The sequence below is a fragment of the Anarhichas minor genome, unplaced genomic scaffold, assembly GCF_050575085.1.
Source record: "Anarhichas minor isolate MPS153535 unplaced genomic scaffold, ASM5057508v1 ptg000003l, whole genome shotgun sequence".
NCBI classification, from domain to species: Eukaryota; Metazoa; Chordata; class Actinopteri; order Perciformes; family Anarhichadidae; genus Anarhichas; species Anarhichas minor.
This window is the reverse complement of record NW_027466449.1, coordinates 2,619,443-2,635,507: the sequence shown is the minus strand read 5'-3', so window position 1 is coordinate 2,635,507 and position 16,065 is coordinate 2,619,443. Positions and strand designations below refer to the sequence as shown.

Below are 16,065 nucleotides of genomic sequence, written 5' to 3'. Positions count from 1 at the left end.
ATTTTCTGCTAAAATCAGTTTCCAGGTGGTATTACTGTTGAAAGATGCACCTAAAGTTTAGGGGTTGAAACTCTTCTTGCGTCAAATGGCCGGTTAAGTGGCTAAGAAATACATGTTACCTCATCAAATTGCATATAGTTATATAGGTAGGTAAAAACTACCACTTATGACAAACACCCTACTTACTTTTTGGAACATACTACCTTCACTTTGATTCAAAGGTTTCGATCGTGTGTGTGTGTGTGTGTGTGTAATAAACACACGAGAGACAGGGTCTGGTTTTAAAAACTCTCAGTAACTATTTCTGTATTAATGTACAACTGTTGAAAATTACAACCATTTTTTTTTCTTTTTCCTTTTTTTAAACGATCTATCAACAGCCATTTTCCAGAAGAAAAGTGAACAATGTGAGCAAGAGGAAAAGAAAACAATAAAGAGCAAAATAAAGTGAGGGGGTGAATGTAAAGAAAGAGAAGCGAGCACAAGATGGGGGGGAAGGAGACAAATGAACCCTTAATGTTTATTTTCTGCAGAGGAGTGTTTGAGCATGTGTCAATGTGAGCATGGTATGTGTGTGCACATGTAATGTCAATGTCGGTGGGCGGGTGCTGTAGTGTGCATGAATGGCTGAGATTATACTCGGGTTCATCATCTGATCAGTGGAGGTGCAAATGTTGGATTTTTAAGGAGGTCTGGCTCACACAGGTCTGGATCTACACTAGCTGAACACAAGAAGCAACAACAATCAGTATGTAGAGTAGTGGTACTTGGACAAAAATGACTAGCAACTATTTGCTGGCAGTAGTAGGTCAGGTACTAACACAAACAAAAGGGGAAGGTGTGTTTATTGTGGCAAAAAAAACAAAAAACTTTAAATTTAAATACATCCATCTTATTCTTACGTACTTTGTTTACGTGAACATGCATGATACGTTGGACAATGCTGTATTGTATTTAAAGGAGTATGTGGGACTGTGAAGTCACCATTTGTCCACAGTAAACACACCATATACACGTTTATGGCAGAATATTAAAAATAAAACACCTATACAATGAAAGGTCTTCATAGTCTGCCATTGTGGAGTTGCACCTGTCCTGGTACATAAGCGATGACATGTTTCATTTAGAAAAAAAAAAATCACACTTCAACAGCCACTCAATCATATTTTCTGTTATCAATTTCATTTTATATATGTCAATTAAACTGTTGCAGCTTAGGAGAGGCAACTGAAATTTAAACGTGCTCGGAAAAGCAACTTTCGTGTGTTCTGGCCTATTTTTATTATATGGTTCAATAAGTACTACAGGTACAACTGCCAGCAAGTACCCCCTAGTCATTATGGTGTACTTGAAACCACCAAATACAGATCAACAATCAGCACAGTTTCCTTAAGGAAATGTATTCCATCCCCCACATCTTCCTTGTCTGTTAAGCAGAACAAAAGCGTCTCTATCGTTTTACCTTCTTTCTCTAATGAACATTCCAGCATCACAGGAGCTCTGACGCTCTCAACACGCAACATGTTTATTCTAGCTGCTTGTGTTAAGTGTCCAAATGCTTGATGTGGAATTAAAGCATACAAACTGTTTTCAGACACACGACAAGACCTTAAAATTTGACCTTTATGATCAGATCTGAAAAGCTGTAACCACGGTGAATGTGACGCTCTGGAGCCAAAACGTGTAAATGAGGTGTGGACGAGAACGAGAGGAGGAAGAGGGAGATACAATCGTGCCTTTCTGTGACCCTGCAGCATTATGGGAGCGAGAGGAGGGAAAGACGGAAAGAAAGAAGCAAATGAGCGAGTGTAGAAGCAAAAGGAGGGAGGGGGGGGGGGAGGGAGGGGGGGGGGGTTGGTATGACTGCACCGAGGGATGGTCATGGAAGGAAGCAAAGATCGGAGGCAGGGAGGAAAGGAAAGGAAGTAAGGAGGGAGATGCTGGTGCTTTGCAGTCGCGATGGAGCTTCAGGTGTCTTGGAAACCGTTCAGCAGCGTGCGTCGCTTCTTCTCAGCAATGTGCATCTGATTCTCCAGATCCTGTAAAAAAACAAACAGAGAAAACAGTTATTATTGTTGAAGACTCTTCCAAAAGAAAACATGGACCAAATAAAAAGTAGTCAGAAGTGATTCCTTTGCTCTTTTCTCAAATCCTTGCTTTTTAGTCTACAGCCAGGTAGACAGTAGTAGTGCTTAGAGCTAAATGCTAATTTCATTGGCTAACACACTCACAATGACGACGTTAACCTGCTGATAACTAGCTGGTTTAAGATATACCATGTTCACCATCTTAGTTTAGTGTATTGTCATGATATCATTAGCTAATCAGCACTAAACGCAAAGGGGCAGCTGATGGGAACATCAGTAGTTTTGCATGTAATAAATCATAACCCAAAATATCGGACAAGTTAAATGTTTGACCTGATGATGGCGCTTGATGAAAAGTCAGAGGATCACCAAAGTTATTACAAATCATTCTTAGATAATAATATATCCAGTATTACCCCTCTTACCCCTCTGTCGCTGGAGCTGATGTCCCCCTCGCCTCCCAACACTCCCCTCTCGTAGGTGTCGGCACGCTCCACCTTCCACGACAGGTTTTCTATTTCCGCCTCCAGCTGGGCCTGCTGGTACTCAAACTGCAGGGAAGGACAGATGAACTAGAGTTACCGCCTCGCGACAGCATGCCTTCTGCCCACCAGTCAAGATGTAGTTTACGTCCATGTCGGTCAAATTCATTTTAGACTCTTACATTATTCTACAAGGCGTGTTCTGCAATAACGGACGGACGTTAAGAGGTTTGTTTCTCACCAGTTTCTTGCGTGGGCCGGACTCCATGTAATAGGCATAAGGGTACGTATACTGCAGCGTGTAGCGACACTGGAAACAAAAAGGTAGGAAAATGTTCACTCAAAGTCAGACTGGGACAAAATAAAGAAAGGCACTGTGATCATCTATAAACATGGTCTTCCACTGACTCTAAGACATCACTGGTACACATCTACAAGAGTCTAGGTGGATAATGGATACTTCTAAACCTTAGAAGAAGGTAAGTCCTAGTGTAAGTCATGACACACACACACGACAGATTTTCACATTTGAAATAAACCAATCATGAGAAAGAAAGTCAAATCAGGTGACTTGTCTTTTTTCCAGAACATTCCACAACAAAGACGAAGCGTGACAAGGTTGATAAACAAAAGTTTTAATTCCAATGATCCAAACCCCTAAAAGAGTGCTGATGTAACATTTTGTAACACTTTGTTATGAGTATACATCCGCTGACACGGTTCTCACTCTGGTTGAGCAGCTAGAGGTTAGCCAGCAGGCTCACTGCTCTCGTCCTTTCCACAGAGACATTTTTTTAAACCAACTTGCCAGGTAACCTTTGTAAACATAGACTTTATAGCTCAATTGTATTCACAGTTTCCTGAATAAATCCTAAACCAAAAACTCATGATTTAATATTTCCGTTGTGTCAATCTCCTATCTCTTTCCCTCTCCCCAACTCACAACCTCTGCATTTAGCGCACACACACGCGCACGCAGTTCAGTGTGCGAGTACCTTAGCCAGCAGCCGTGAAGCGTTATGCAGGTACTGCCAGTCGATCCAGGTTCCCAGGTTGTTCATCACTCTCTCCTGGATCTTCTCCTGGATCCTCTGGTATGTCTGAGCCTCCAGCTGCAGAGACTTGTTGTGATTCTCCCACTGGAGGGGTAAAAGATTTAAAAATGAAAAAGAAGAAAATACAGAACAAATATTTGTGCTGTAGATCAGGAGAGCTATGCTGGACTGCACTTGTTCGGTGCTTCAGAGTGTGTGCTGTGATATTTTTGTCCTGAGAATGGCTTTGGACACAAATATCCCTAAAGGCAGCAGGACAAAATCTGTTGAGCGTTAATCTCCCTCAAATCTGAAAATGAAATAATCTTTCCTAGTTTATGTAAAGCAGGGTTTTGAGACCAGCCTCAGCATTTGGGTAGAAACAACGAAAAGGAAGAAGGCAAAGGTAGAAAAGTGTTTGTGTGTCCAGAGGGAGGAAATAAACCCGTCTTGTCTGCAAAGGTTTCTACCCTTTTATTTAATCCATGAAGCATTTTTGCCCTTAAAAAAAGGGTTTATGTTTTATGAGCTAAATATAAATGTGGAAAAAAAAACACTCACCCTCTCAAAGTAGAAGAGGTATTTCTTGAGGGCCTCTCTGGCCTGAGCCTGCTGGCTCTGGTTGACTATATCAGGGTTTTCTTTGTAGCGGCTGCACTCGTAGTATTCACTGCCGTGAGTCTTCCAGTCACCAAGACACATCCAGCAGAAGTCTTTCAGGACACAAAACACACATTTTTGGACTCCCCACTACATGCATGCATTGCATTACACACTATGTACTGCGTGACACATTTGTATCATAGCCTAAAAAAGGTCAGCTCTGTTCTTAAAGGGCCAGTGTGCGGCATTTAGGGCATCTATTGGCAGAAATGCAATATAATATTCTGAGGTATATTTAATGTATTATCACCTGAAAATAAGAATTGTTGTGTGTGGTCTTTTGTTCTAAGAATAACACTAAGAATTTCTTGGAAGTTTAGCCAATTTTGTGTCGTAATTACATTTGCTGGCTTCTTTTTTTTGTGTGAGGTATGATGCCACTAGGTGGATCTAAAGGGCCCAGAACAGAGAGTTCATGGGTCACTGGATCAGACTGGAGGTGTGAAACTATTTGGAAAACTACTTACCGTGTTTGCACTTGGAGCATTGCTAAAATAAACACAGACACATGAGGAAGTCAAATGAGTGAACCAGAAACATGACAAAACAACCACGGAAGTCACAATGTTAATGAATCTGATCAAATCAGCAGCTGAATGTTTTCATACAAAACCATTTAGTGCTCAACGTAAAGCAAATGCATCGTCATACAAGCAGCTTAAAAACCGTATGATAAAAGAAGCACATACCAGCCAACATATCTGACTATCAGTGATCTAACCACATGTCAAACTATTGAAGACTTCAGCGCTCAAAATCCAAATATATTTTTAGCATTTCCTGTGTTCTGGGAAAGAGTGATTTTCATCTGACTCACCATGTGATTGCACCCTCCGTTCTTCTCAATGCAAATATTGCACTTAGGACACTAGAGGAGAAATACACATAAAATATTATCCAATTAGGTTATAGCACTGTAATATGCACGTTTATGCGTTTTTAAAACTGTCTCGGTGTCAAACGTGATCGTGTCCATGTGTACAAAACGACAGTATGTGTGAAAGTATGTGCACGTGTAGAGATCCATCATACATCTTTAGTGTGTGCGCTGATGTAGTTGGCCGTCTCCGAGTCATCGGCACATTTTGTCAGCCATTTCCGGACCGTTGCACAGTCTGTGGGTGCGTGGTACATCTGACGGCATTTAAAACTGAGACAGAGAAAGAGACACAGATACAGCGTTCAGGACAATTCTGGACCGATTCAGAAATCACATCATTTCTGAGTAATGGTTCAACCACACAGATCATTTACAGAGCTTAAATAAGAAGGCATAATGTGGTAATAAGCATTTAATTTACTTAAAGGGAAATGCGGCACAGTTTATGTGGATGACCAATCAGTGTTGATGGTAACTGGTGTCCATTGAATCACTAATGTCCTCAGTGCCTGCTATATAGACTATAGCTGAGTGCTCATGCTACACGTACACGCTGCAGCACAATGATTACGTTTCTGTTGGCATCGGAGCGCAATTTGAGCAAAGGCACCGCTGGTCATGTTTGTTCCTGGCAGCCCAGCTTCTGGAGGGTCCCCGCCGGTCATTTACCCCCGGCTGCTTCCACAGCTCCGGTCTCTCTCCACGGTATACTCTGGCTTCAGTAAAAGGCTAAATATCCGAGTCAGCCGTAAACCGTAAACAATGTATCCTCATCCGTAACTTCCTCTGCACTCATGTTTTGGGATGTGATTTTCCCTGTTTTGCTGTTGTTTTTTACATAACAGAGCTTACAACAGGAAGTTCTGTTTCTGCTGGCTCCCATGAGAAATACAAGCTGAAGTAGTTGGTAGTTCTTCCTTGCATCCAACTGTGTCAATGGACGCAGGAACAGCAACAGATTCTGCAGCAGGAGAATTCAGCTCTCTCATTCAACACAGCAGGCACTGTGAAATGTATTGCTTCAGTCGACTACGTTTACCATCAACACTGATAAGAGACATAAAAAGTGGCTGATTTCTCTTTTAACACCACCAGCTGTGTTCATCTGTCAAATGGACTGACTTATATTCAACTTTTGTGAATTAGTTTTTATCTCAAGCTTGGATTGTATTTTCCTCTTTCTCGCACTGCGTCCAAGGATGTAATCTTATTCTTGGACTAGATCAAAATGTTACAGGACATTAAATGAGATAAATGAAAACCAGCTGTTATAAAGCTGGCAGGCAAAAAAAAAAAAATCAAAAACATCGCACAATTTTACAAAAAATTCTGTTTTATTAAGTTGAATTGCTTCGTTAAAGATGAAATCGGCATGCTCTTTCTGTGTGTACATGTGTGTCCTACCAGAAGACTTCACTGCAGCGGCTACACTGCACCCTGCGGGCCCGGGGCTCCTGCACCTTGATGACAATGGGACAGTCGGCACCGGGACATAACTGCAATTGGAAGTGACTCTGCGAGACGAAGAGAGAGAGACAGACAAAGCTTTAGTGATACATTAACAAAAGGAACAGATGCATCATGACATTGTGATGAACATTGTGTTCTGTGGATTCTCCAGAGCACCAGGGACATCGTTTCTGGAGAGAGTTGTGTTTATATGTCATTTTCCAATATTATTAGCCCCGCAAAAAATTACCATTCACATCAATTGTTGGCAGAAATCTCAGACAGTTATCTCAACACCTGGAAATAATGATCTTTAAACAAACACCAATGTCTAATTTGAGAAATCATAAATATATTTAGACGATAACCCAGCTGATGAGACAGACAGTGAAGCATTCAGATTTAATGTGGTGTGAAGATTTAACACACACAGAGTTTTTCTCCCCTCGCTCACTTTCCACATGCCTCTGACGTCTCATTTGCTGTAAATGCAGACCTTCGTGCAGCATCTGAGCAAACAGATTTAGTGCACACACACAAAAACTAACAGACACATATACACACCTCGACATAGTCTCTGAAGAGGTAGCGTCTGTATTTGTCCTTCAGTTCCTCTCCTGGCAGCAACGGCAGGACAAAGTCTTCTGGCATCTGCAGGGAACATTCCTGAGCCATACACGAGATACCTGAACACACACACACACAAATTAACTACCAAGGGTCAACATGTACACACACTGCCCTACAAAGTCTGCAACTGCTGTTTGTGCGTTTCTTTACTAATGCACCACAAAACTATCCCCCTTTATTTTTAACTTCCTCCAGTTGTGTTTGATTTACGCTGGCTGGTTTCTAGAGTTACAGTGACCCAGAAACTGGTTCTTTCATCCTTCGTACAGCTGATAGAGAAACACTAATCAGAAGGACTCCGTTAACGGCCTTATCAGAGAGACTGTTAGGAAGTAGCACAGGGACACACAAATATGCTCACACAAACGTTCCCACACACACAACTAAAGGACAAGGAGTCTGGTAACCTGTATGCACTTTACCACACACATGCAGTGTACTGTACAAAACTCCAAACTGTTCCATGTACACACACACACACACACACACACACACACACACACACACACACACACACACACACACACACACACACACACACACACACACACACACACACACACACACACACACACACACACACACACACACACACACACGTCGAATGGTTGAATACTTGATTCTGACCGGCTGCCAATTTATTCCCGATAAAGGACACCTACTAAGTAGTTCCAGTTAAACTCTGAAAAAATGATAATAAATTTGAATATCTTATTTACAACGAGTGTAGTCCTTCAGTGCCTCATCCTCTGAACACCACGGGGTGACTGAGCTGCAAGACGTAAGTTTACACTTCCTATTCGCTATTCAACCCGCTAGCTCAGGCTGACAGTACGCATGACCTCACATTTGTTTATAAAAATATTGATTTGGGGACAATGACTTTGCTGGATAGCTAGCTTGTCTTGTTGTTAAACATACTGTCAAATTATATAATAATACGCTTGTTTTTTGTCAACTGTACGCAATATTTACTCTTGCGAGCATGACGTTAGCTTTCTGGCTCATAGCTGAGCCAAAGGGTTCTATGAGCTGGGCGGACTAAAAATAACTTCCTCTGCCAAGTCGTATCAAAGGCCCGTCCCATTTGTTGGAGCAGTGAACAACGTTTCCATTGCTTAAGAACCTTATGGGATGGTAAAAATTGTTACCAAACCCTCAGGGTTACCAGGAAAACAGGTTGAATGGAGTTTTTCAAAAGCTCTTTTTTAAGTGATCTAAAATGCTGTTTAGTTGTAGACGAAAGCCCAAAGCCCAAAGAGAAAGCTATGTTTTCAAAAGGACCTGCGTACATGTTTGATAAAGCCTATGTGACTGATAAAGCTTGCCTTGTTAAACTAAATACCAGACTGCAAACCCTGCTGGTTGGGCAGGAAAGTATAGGCTGATACAAACATCCAAAGGACAAACACACACACAAACAGAACTACAGATATACAAACAGACACTTGGAAGCTCACATCAAACAAAGCTCGACTCAACCACTCTAATACAAGCTTTGATGACTACACAGAAGCACACGCGCACACACACACACACACACACACACACTCTGCTCACCCACTCCCGTGCCATCTTTGACCAGGACAGTGCAGTGCTGCTCCCAGCATGCTTTGCAGAAGGAGTGCTGGCAGGGCAGTGCCAGCAGGGAGTCTCTCCGCACGACCTGTAGACACACACCACACTGGAGGGACTGAGGAGCCTGAAACACAGAAATCATGAACATAAGCGTAAACCCATGACTGCACTGGAGAGCTACAGAGCCACATACAAACAAAATCAACCAGAACAAAACCCCACAGATTTGTTTGATAAAACAGGACACCAGATGACAAAGTGTCCTTACAGTTACTTTGCTGTGAATTAAGGTGCAGCAGTGAATTCGTGGCTACAATAAACAACTTAATATTGATAATAGGTTCAAAATACTGATTTTATCTACAGTGAACAATGTTGTCAAGGATTATATTTCATTATAGTAGCTTTTACACATTATTTACCAGTGCATGCGTATGGCCCGTTAGTTTTTACTCAAAGTCGTGTTCACATAAAAGGCAGGAAAACAGTGTGTCGTAAGTTCTCCTTTATTGCATGAGGTCTGTTACTCACAGGGACTGATCTGCAGGTGATGCTGGGCTGCACCAGAGCGTCTGACAAAAGCAGAGACGAGTTGGACTTAAATCTGTGGGGAAAGCGGACAGAACCAAAGGTCACACAAAGACCAGAGACAGAACAATATCAAACTGCAGTGCAAATAATGAGAGGTAGAGAGAGAAAGAAAATGAGGGAAATCATAGAGAGATAATAAGGTAAAGAGAGAGAGGAGGAAAAAGTAATTAAAGTAGCTGAAAAGGGGCGATGAAAAGGCGTGTGGAAGCAGCAGAAGACACATACCTGTCCAGTATTTGTGTAATATGCCAGTGCAAATGCACCAGGATCAGCTTTGCTACCGCTGGTAAAACCTGAGAGAGAGAGAGACAGAGACAGAGAGAGAGACAGAGAGAGAGACAGAGAGAGAGAGAGAGACAGAGATCACTGGAAAATGTTGCTTCAGTGACACGTGAGTGACTTGGCTGCATCGTCTTTTCACTGTAATGGAAAGTAAGCCGACTCTATTTCCTTCATGATTCTGACCGTACTGTGAACACTAATAACCAACGCAAGGTTTCCTTTTACTTACGTCTTGGTTAAAGAACAAGCTTCTTCCCAAATAAATACAAACATGTAAGACTCTTATAACCCAGTAGAACTGAAACAATGATTTGATTATGTCACCAAAAGAAAATGCATCAATGACATTTTTAAACGAAACAAAAACCGTGTTTGATAAATACAGCTTCTCAAATGTAAACAGCAGCTTTGCTTGTGTCCCACACTGATGTCAATCGAATATATTTTTGCTTTATTGATCACTGACAAGACAAAATAATCTATTTGATGGCATCACTTTGGACTGCAATATTGTTATATAGACCGTAAGATTAAACAATCAATGAAATAAAGAAACAAATGTATTCTGTACCTCCAAAACAAAAAGCTGCACCGACTCCATTAACACCACGCTGGTATTGATTTATTAGCAGCATAGAAAAGTGAAATGCGCTGGAGTTCAGGGACTAACTAAGGCTGATGACTTGATGTGCTCTCTCAGCTGTTACTGTACAGTGGCTATGAGATGAAGCAGGAAGATAACTCTATAAGGAGGACATCTAGGGTTGCTTTAGCATATCGCCTACAGGCCAGACATCTATGGCTCATATTAGTCAATGATTCAAAACCAGCAAAATGACTGAGAAGTGCTCCCTTCTCTCACCTACTGCCACCAAGAAACAACGGCTCAACTCTGCTAACAGAAGACTGCAGTTGTGCTATGCAGTTAACATGTTTAGTAGGTTTTACTGCAAAACAGCATGCACAGACAAAGACATTTTGACATGTCTTGGCAGGAAAAGCAGTGTTATAACATTAATGATGATTCTGCCATATTCATGTGCCTCAGGACAGTGTGACAGTGAGCCAGCATACACCCTGAAACTGAAGCAGCTAAAATGAATTCACTCATCGTTCATTATATTATTTATACCTGTGCTTTTCCTACTGTGACCAGTCAACATGTCTTCTGTGAAAGGGGCCTATTCCAAAGCATGAAAGGCCATGTTCAACATGATACAACCTCATGAGCACCGTTAGTCCGCCTCCTTCTGTCTTGCTTTAAAAATGTATTAATATTAATGTGTGCACTCGGAACAATGCAAACTGTCTAGACTGCGGTTACAATTCGGTACGTTTTCCCACAACAACAGTGAATGGCCTCACAGACACACATATATAAATGTTATGAAACCAACGTTCTGTCGCCCTCAATTTCTTCTGTGATCACTTATTCAAATTAATTTGTAAACATGTCTCAGTGCATGAATAACTATTTTATAACAATTAGTGAGCTTTACTGAAATCATTCCAAAAACTTGTGCAATCCTCTTGTGACAGAAGCAGCAAAATATGTCAATGAGAACAACTAAAATGTGTGTTCTACTAAACATAGTTTCCCTAATCATGGACAGTAGGAGCCTGATGACGCCAATCAGAGTAAACGGACTGTCTGTTTAACTCTTTGTGACATTTTAAGTGTGGTTCTTATTACTGTTTCGTGCAATACACATCCTCAAGCCTTAATTTGCTTTAAACGTGCTCATCGTAAGTGTACGGTGACCCTACAACCCAGCTACAGACAGACGCTCACCTTCAGTGCAGCAGCCACAGTGTTAACCTCCTCTATCAACACCCTCTGACTCTCTTTGTAGGTCAGACAGGTGAACAGGTACTCCTCCGGGTCGAAGTAGTCAGCGCCCTGTTGCTCCACGTCACTGGCCACCCCCTCATAGTAGGTCGCAATGTCGCCCTGATCCTCCTCGTCTCCTCCATCGTCGTCATCGTCCTCCTCTTCAGAGTTCACCCCAAAGTCTTCCTCGTTGCTGTCCGACGCCTGGCTGTTCATGTCCACAGACATCCAGTCGATTGAATCAACCACCCGGCCAGGTAGATGGCCCGCCCACCTGTCGGATCCAAGTGGTTCAATTGGCTGAAGCGGGTTATTTGAAGAAACACCTCGCCGTGTCTCCCTGCGCTCCTTTCCACCTACTTGCGTCACTGTTCGGAGACACGCCGCCTTCCTGTCTGCCTCAGCAGCAGCGGCAGAAGCAGAAGAAGTCACACTCCCCGTCACTCATTTGGAAAGCTGGTTACGGGGTGATCTGAGGAGAAAGAAAGGCTGAACAGAAGGAAAGGAATGATTAAGTAAGAGAAGAAGAAACAGAGGAAAAGAAAGAAGTGGAGTAACAAAGAAGGAAAAGTTGGAAGAAAAAACATGCATACGTGATCAAAGTTGTTTATTATAGCTTATTGTAATTCTAAAATAAAATGCTTAATCTAAACAAGTGGAAGATTAAACTATACATCAAATTGGGGCTGATAAAATGTTTTCCCCAACACTATGCCTATACATTCTGTAAATTTCCCCAACTTTTCAAACATATTTTTATACTTTTGCAAGCATGTAGGATTCATATTGAAGGTGGGAACTTCCCATGACTGGAATAAAATGGAAATATAGGGTTTATTTGCTCGGGCTGTTTTTAACATTTCAATGTCTGCTGATGTCTATGAACTCTGGGTCAGGGGAATCTCCAAATAATCGCACAGTCTCCAAAGAGAAAAAAAAAAGAAACAGCCACAGGCTCTGTCATTGACAGGAAGCCCAACTCTCTGCATCATCACTACTGGGGATGTTAATTGGATCTGCTACACACACACACACACACACACACACACACACACACACACACACACACACACACACACACACACACACACACACACACACACACACACACACACACACACACACACACACACACACACACACACACACACACACACACACACACACACACACACACACACACACACACACACACACACACACACTTAACACAATTGGGAGCACACTTTGGGAGATGCATTATTTTAACACTGACAGGTAGGTTACTAGCTGGTGGACTTTAATATTACATTTTCCATGTGGCATATGGATGAAATGATATCTTATTGACTAAAGCCATGCAGAACAACAGAGCTGGTGTTTTACATTCTTTGGAGAGTCTTTGATGACAATATCACTCGAGTAGTTTGGGTCCTAATTTCTGAAAATAAACGTTTGTCTCACTCAGTCTATTTGAGTTCACAGAGCAGGCTAAATTTGCTTTGAAATAGTCGGTCATTACTCTTACTTGTGGCCAAATCTTCCCACCCAACATTCAATCAGCTCCCTTAAATTGATCCTTAGAACAGATTAAGCAGGGTGGCTATCAGTGTCAACTTTGGACGTATTTGAAAAAGCTACTAGTTCCAACACATCAGGTACAGGTAGACACACATCTGAACTGTCTAATTTCCCACAAATAATACATGCCTATTGATGAAGACAACTTTGCCAGTGGTGCTCAAAAACCACCAGTCACTCTGTGAAGGGTGACAACATTTCTTTCCTGTTGTGCCCACAGATTACACACCCCGAGAGGAAAAGAAAATCCACCATGCAATAGATTCTGTCGCAATTTTTGCAGCATTTCGAAACTGGACTGTTCTTACAGATAATTTCTTTGAATAATATATTCTGCAGCAGGCCAACACAAGCTAGTAAGTAACCCGTCAGTTGCTGCTAAACACTTGCAATTTCTACTTAGCAGTTGATCATTTATTACAGATTGTCACATTACAATCCGCTTAATTGGCCAAGCATGTGTGAACAAACAAGGAGTTTGATTTATGTATTTACACACAGTTTGAATAACTACTTACAGGAAGATAAAATACTCCATAATTCAGTTAGAATGTATTCTTAGTGTCAACAGTAAAATAGCTCCTGGACTTGCTTTATTCATTATATGTTAATATTATATATTTATACTAGACAGTGTGGCCTGTTGACAACCTGTTAATTGTCTTTTCGAGCTAGAAGACAAGCTAGCCATCATCTGAAGGCCATAGGTTGTTACTGGATTAGGGTTAAGGTCCCTCCCAGCCTGCACAGTTGATCAGATCTCAACTAGACCTACCACGCTCACCATTTGACTCACTGTTCTTTTAGGCTAAGAACCTTTAAAATCATCCTCCTTACTTCCTTCCAAATGATCCGCAATTTATTGTCTGGCTGCATCTCTTTCTGTGGCCCCACTTCTGTCTCTAGTTTTGGATTTGAATTCACAAAGATAAGATTTTACATCAGCTCACCTCTTGCTCACATATCCTGTATTTATTTTTAAATGCACTGTAGATCTGATAAACATGCGTGGGACACAAGGCATGGGTTTAAGCCTTAAGAAACGATTTAAGAGGATTAGCTGACGATGCTTTAGGGATGAGGGAAACAAGACAAATCTCAATTGCAGTTAACCTGGTGACAACAGGAAAGTCATATTGGACACACAACAGGACAGGAAAGCCTTAAATCTTAATTGGAATTACAACCAAGATAACTGCAAGCACAGAACAGCAAGGACTAGATTGATGGTGGCATAGGGTAGGCAACTACATATTTACTTGTACTTTTTCTACAGTTGTAGTCCAATTATTTTGGGGATCTCTTTCATAGAGCCCCAGAATCTTTTATACAGATTTCTCCTATGATTACTTCCAAAATGCTTGAATAAGTCAGTTAAAAATGACAGTACTTAACATCACATTGGCAACTGGACATGGGATTTTACATACCAAACGCAGATTGGGTGATGTGTATTGCCTTGTTCCACCCTAACATTACTCAGCCCTTTGACAGACTAATCAAAGTCCTTTGAATGTATCCAACATTGCTAGAGTTGCACTAGTATCATGCCGAAATGTAACGTTATGTCCTGGTCAGGATGGTGTTCCCCTTCCAGTGTTATCACTGCTCTATTGTGCTTTCTGAATGTGGATGGGTAGCTTGTGTTTTCTCCTTGCCAAAACGTGTCCTCGCAACATTGACACCACAGATGCACTTTAAGCTTATTTTGACATGTGATGTCCATCCACTATGGTCAAGAGACATCGGATCAAGGCCGTTTGCTGGCACCGTCAATCAAAATGTGACTTTGCAAAATATCCAGCTGGATATAAAACAAGGTTAGCCGGGAAAGACTGGCAGCCGGCCCCGGTGCCAGCCCAGCGGCAGACGAGTGCTCGCATTCCGCCCGGTCCAGGCTAAAAATAGGCAGCCAACTGGGTGACACACATCTAGCTAGGCTAATGTACCACGGCGACTCAGCAGCGCAGGTTTTGGTAACCCGTCTTGGGGGATGGGGAAGAGATTAAGCGACGTAAAAACCGGCTTGGTTGTTGGACATCGGCATGTTGGTACAATTTCAGTGCAGTCATAAAACACGGGAGGAGGGAGGAGGGGGGTGAAGTCAAATACACAGCACACTGAACCGCTGGGCAATTTACCGTTAGCCGGATTAGCTTCCTGGCTAGCGTACAGGCAGTATACGTTGTATTCAGCAGCGAAGAAACTGCATGCCCAACTCACGAGTCTGACGAGTTAAACTGTTGGGTACTTGCAGAGCAAACTAGCAAAAGCGTTTGAGAAAAGTACTTTTTTTTTGGGCTCTAGAATTTAACGTTACAACATAACAGCGAGCCCCGTTAGCCACCCCCTTATCGTAGTCTCACTGTGCCGCCACCTCTCACCCACTCTAGCCCGGGGATTGAGATGTAAACAAGGCCCTCTGGAGCAAATCGATACATTTGCACAACTGCTGCATTCATTTCCGCAGGTTAAAGGCGGAGATATTTACCTCTCAGAGAAGCGTCGGTTCTGTCCGCGTTGACAACCAGGAGTGGGGTTTTTTTGTGTGGGGAAATCGGAGAGACTCTGTCCGCTTGGCTGGTAGGCGGAAGATCGACAGTTAGAGGTACTTATCAATGACGTCACTTCCGCGTTTCTCGTGCCTCCCTCCTCTTGGACCTAGGACATGCAGCAGTTTCAACTTATGCATTAGTGCTGTCCATTAATACTTCAGCAGTATTACAAGAATGAAGCAACTGCAACATCTTACAAATGAACAACCACGGGCTATATTACAGGAGTGTCAGCGGTTCCTTTTATATGAATAACCATGCATCCAAACATCTTGGATTCCTCTTTAGTTAATGGCAGGATTTCCTTTTTTTACGACTTTATAAAAAATCTTATTTTCCAGTGTATTGTAAGTGTACACATATCTACATGACAAAAATCAAAGGAAACCTTTGGAACTCTCCTTTCCCAATGTTGTTTCCCCATGCTTTTGTTCTTCATAATT

At 42.0% G+C, this 16,065-nt stretch overlaps 1 protein-coding gene across 2 annotated transcripts; it reads right to left on the bottom strand.

Moving 5' to 3' along the window:
- Positions 1-274: 274 nt before the first annotated feature.
- On the bottom strand, positions 275-15,715 carry arih2 (ariadne homolog 2 (Drosophila)). 2 transcript variants are annotated; one of them, XM_076093377.1, is made up of 15 exons: positions 15,559-15,715; positions 11,469-11,996; positions 9,620-9,687; positions 9,335-9,407; positions 8,786-8,927; positions 7,160-7,281; positions 6,551-6,660; positions 5,299-5,416; positions 5,084-5,134; positions 4,734-4,755; positions 4,165-4,316; positions 3,565-3,708; positions 2,811-2,879; positions 2,504-2,638; positions 275-2,039 (listed from the first exon to the last, which is right to left on the bottom strand). In XM_076093377.1, exons 2-15 carry the CDS (start codon positions 11,733-11,735, stop codon positions 1,968-1,970), a joined length of 1,545 nt encoding a protein of 514 aa, XP_075949492.1. In that variant the 5' UTR covers positions 11,736-11,996; positions 15,559-15,715; the 3' UTR covers positions 275-1,967. The 2 variants fall into 2 exon arrangements, with proteins under 2 accessions (XP_075949492.1, XP_075949502.1); XM_076093387.1 differs by having other exon boundaries at positions 2,513-2,638.
- Positions 15,716-16,065: the final 350 nt, after the last annotated feature.

Coding starts and splice junctions, on each gene's coding strand:
- arih2 (XM_076093377.1), bottom strand. CDS start 11,735: ATGTCTGTGGACATGAACAGCCAGGCGTCGGACAGCAACGAGGAAGAC. Junction 5,417..6,550: donor CGCTGCAGTGAAGTCTTCTG/GTAGGACACACA, acceptor TCTCTGTCTCAG/TTTTAAATGCCGTCAGATGT. Junction 2,040..2,503: donor GCGACAGAGGGGTAAGAGGG/GTAATACTGGAT, acceptor GTTTTTTTACAG/GATCTGGAGAATCAGATGCA.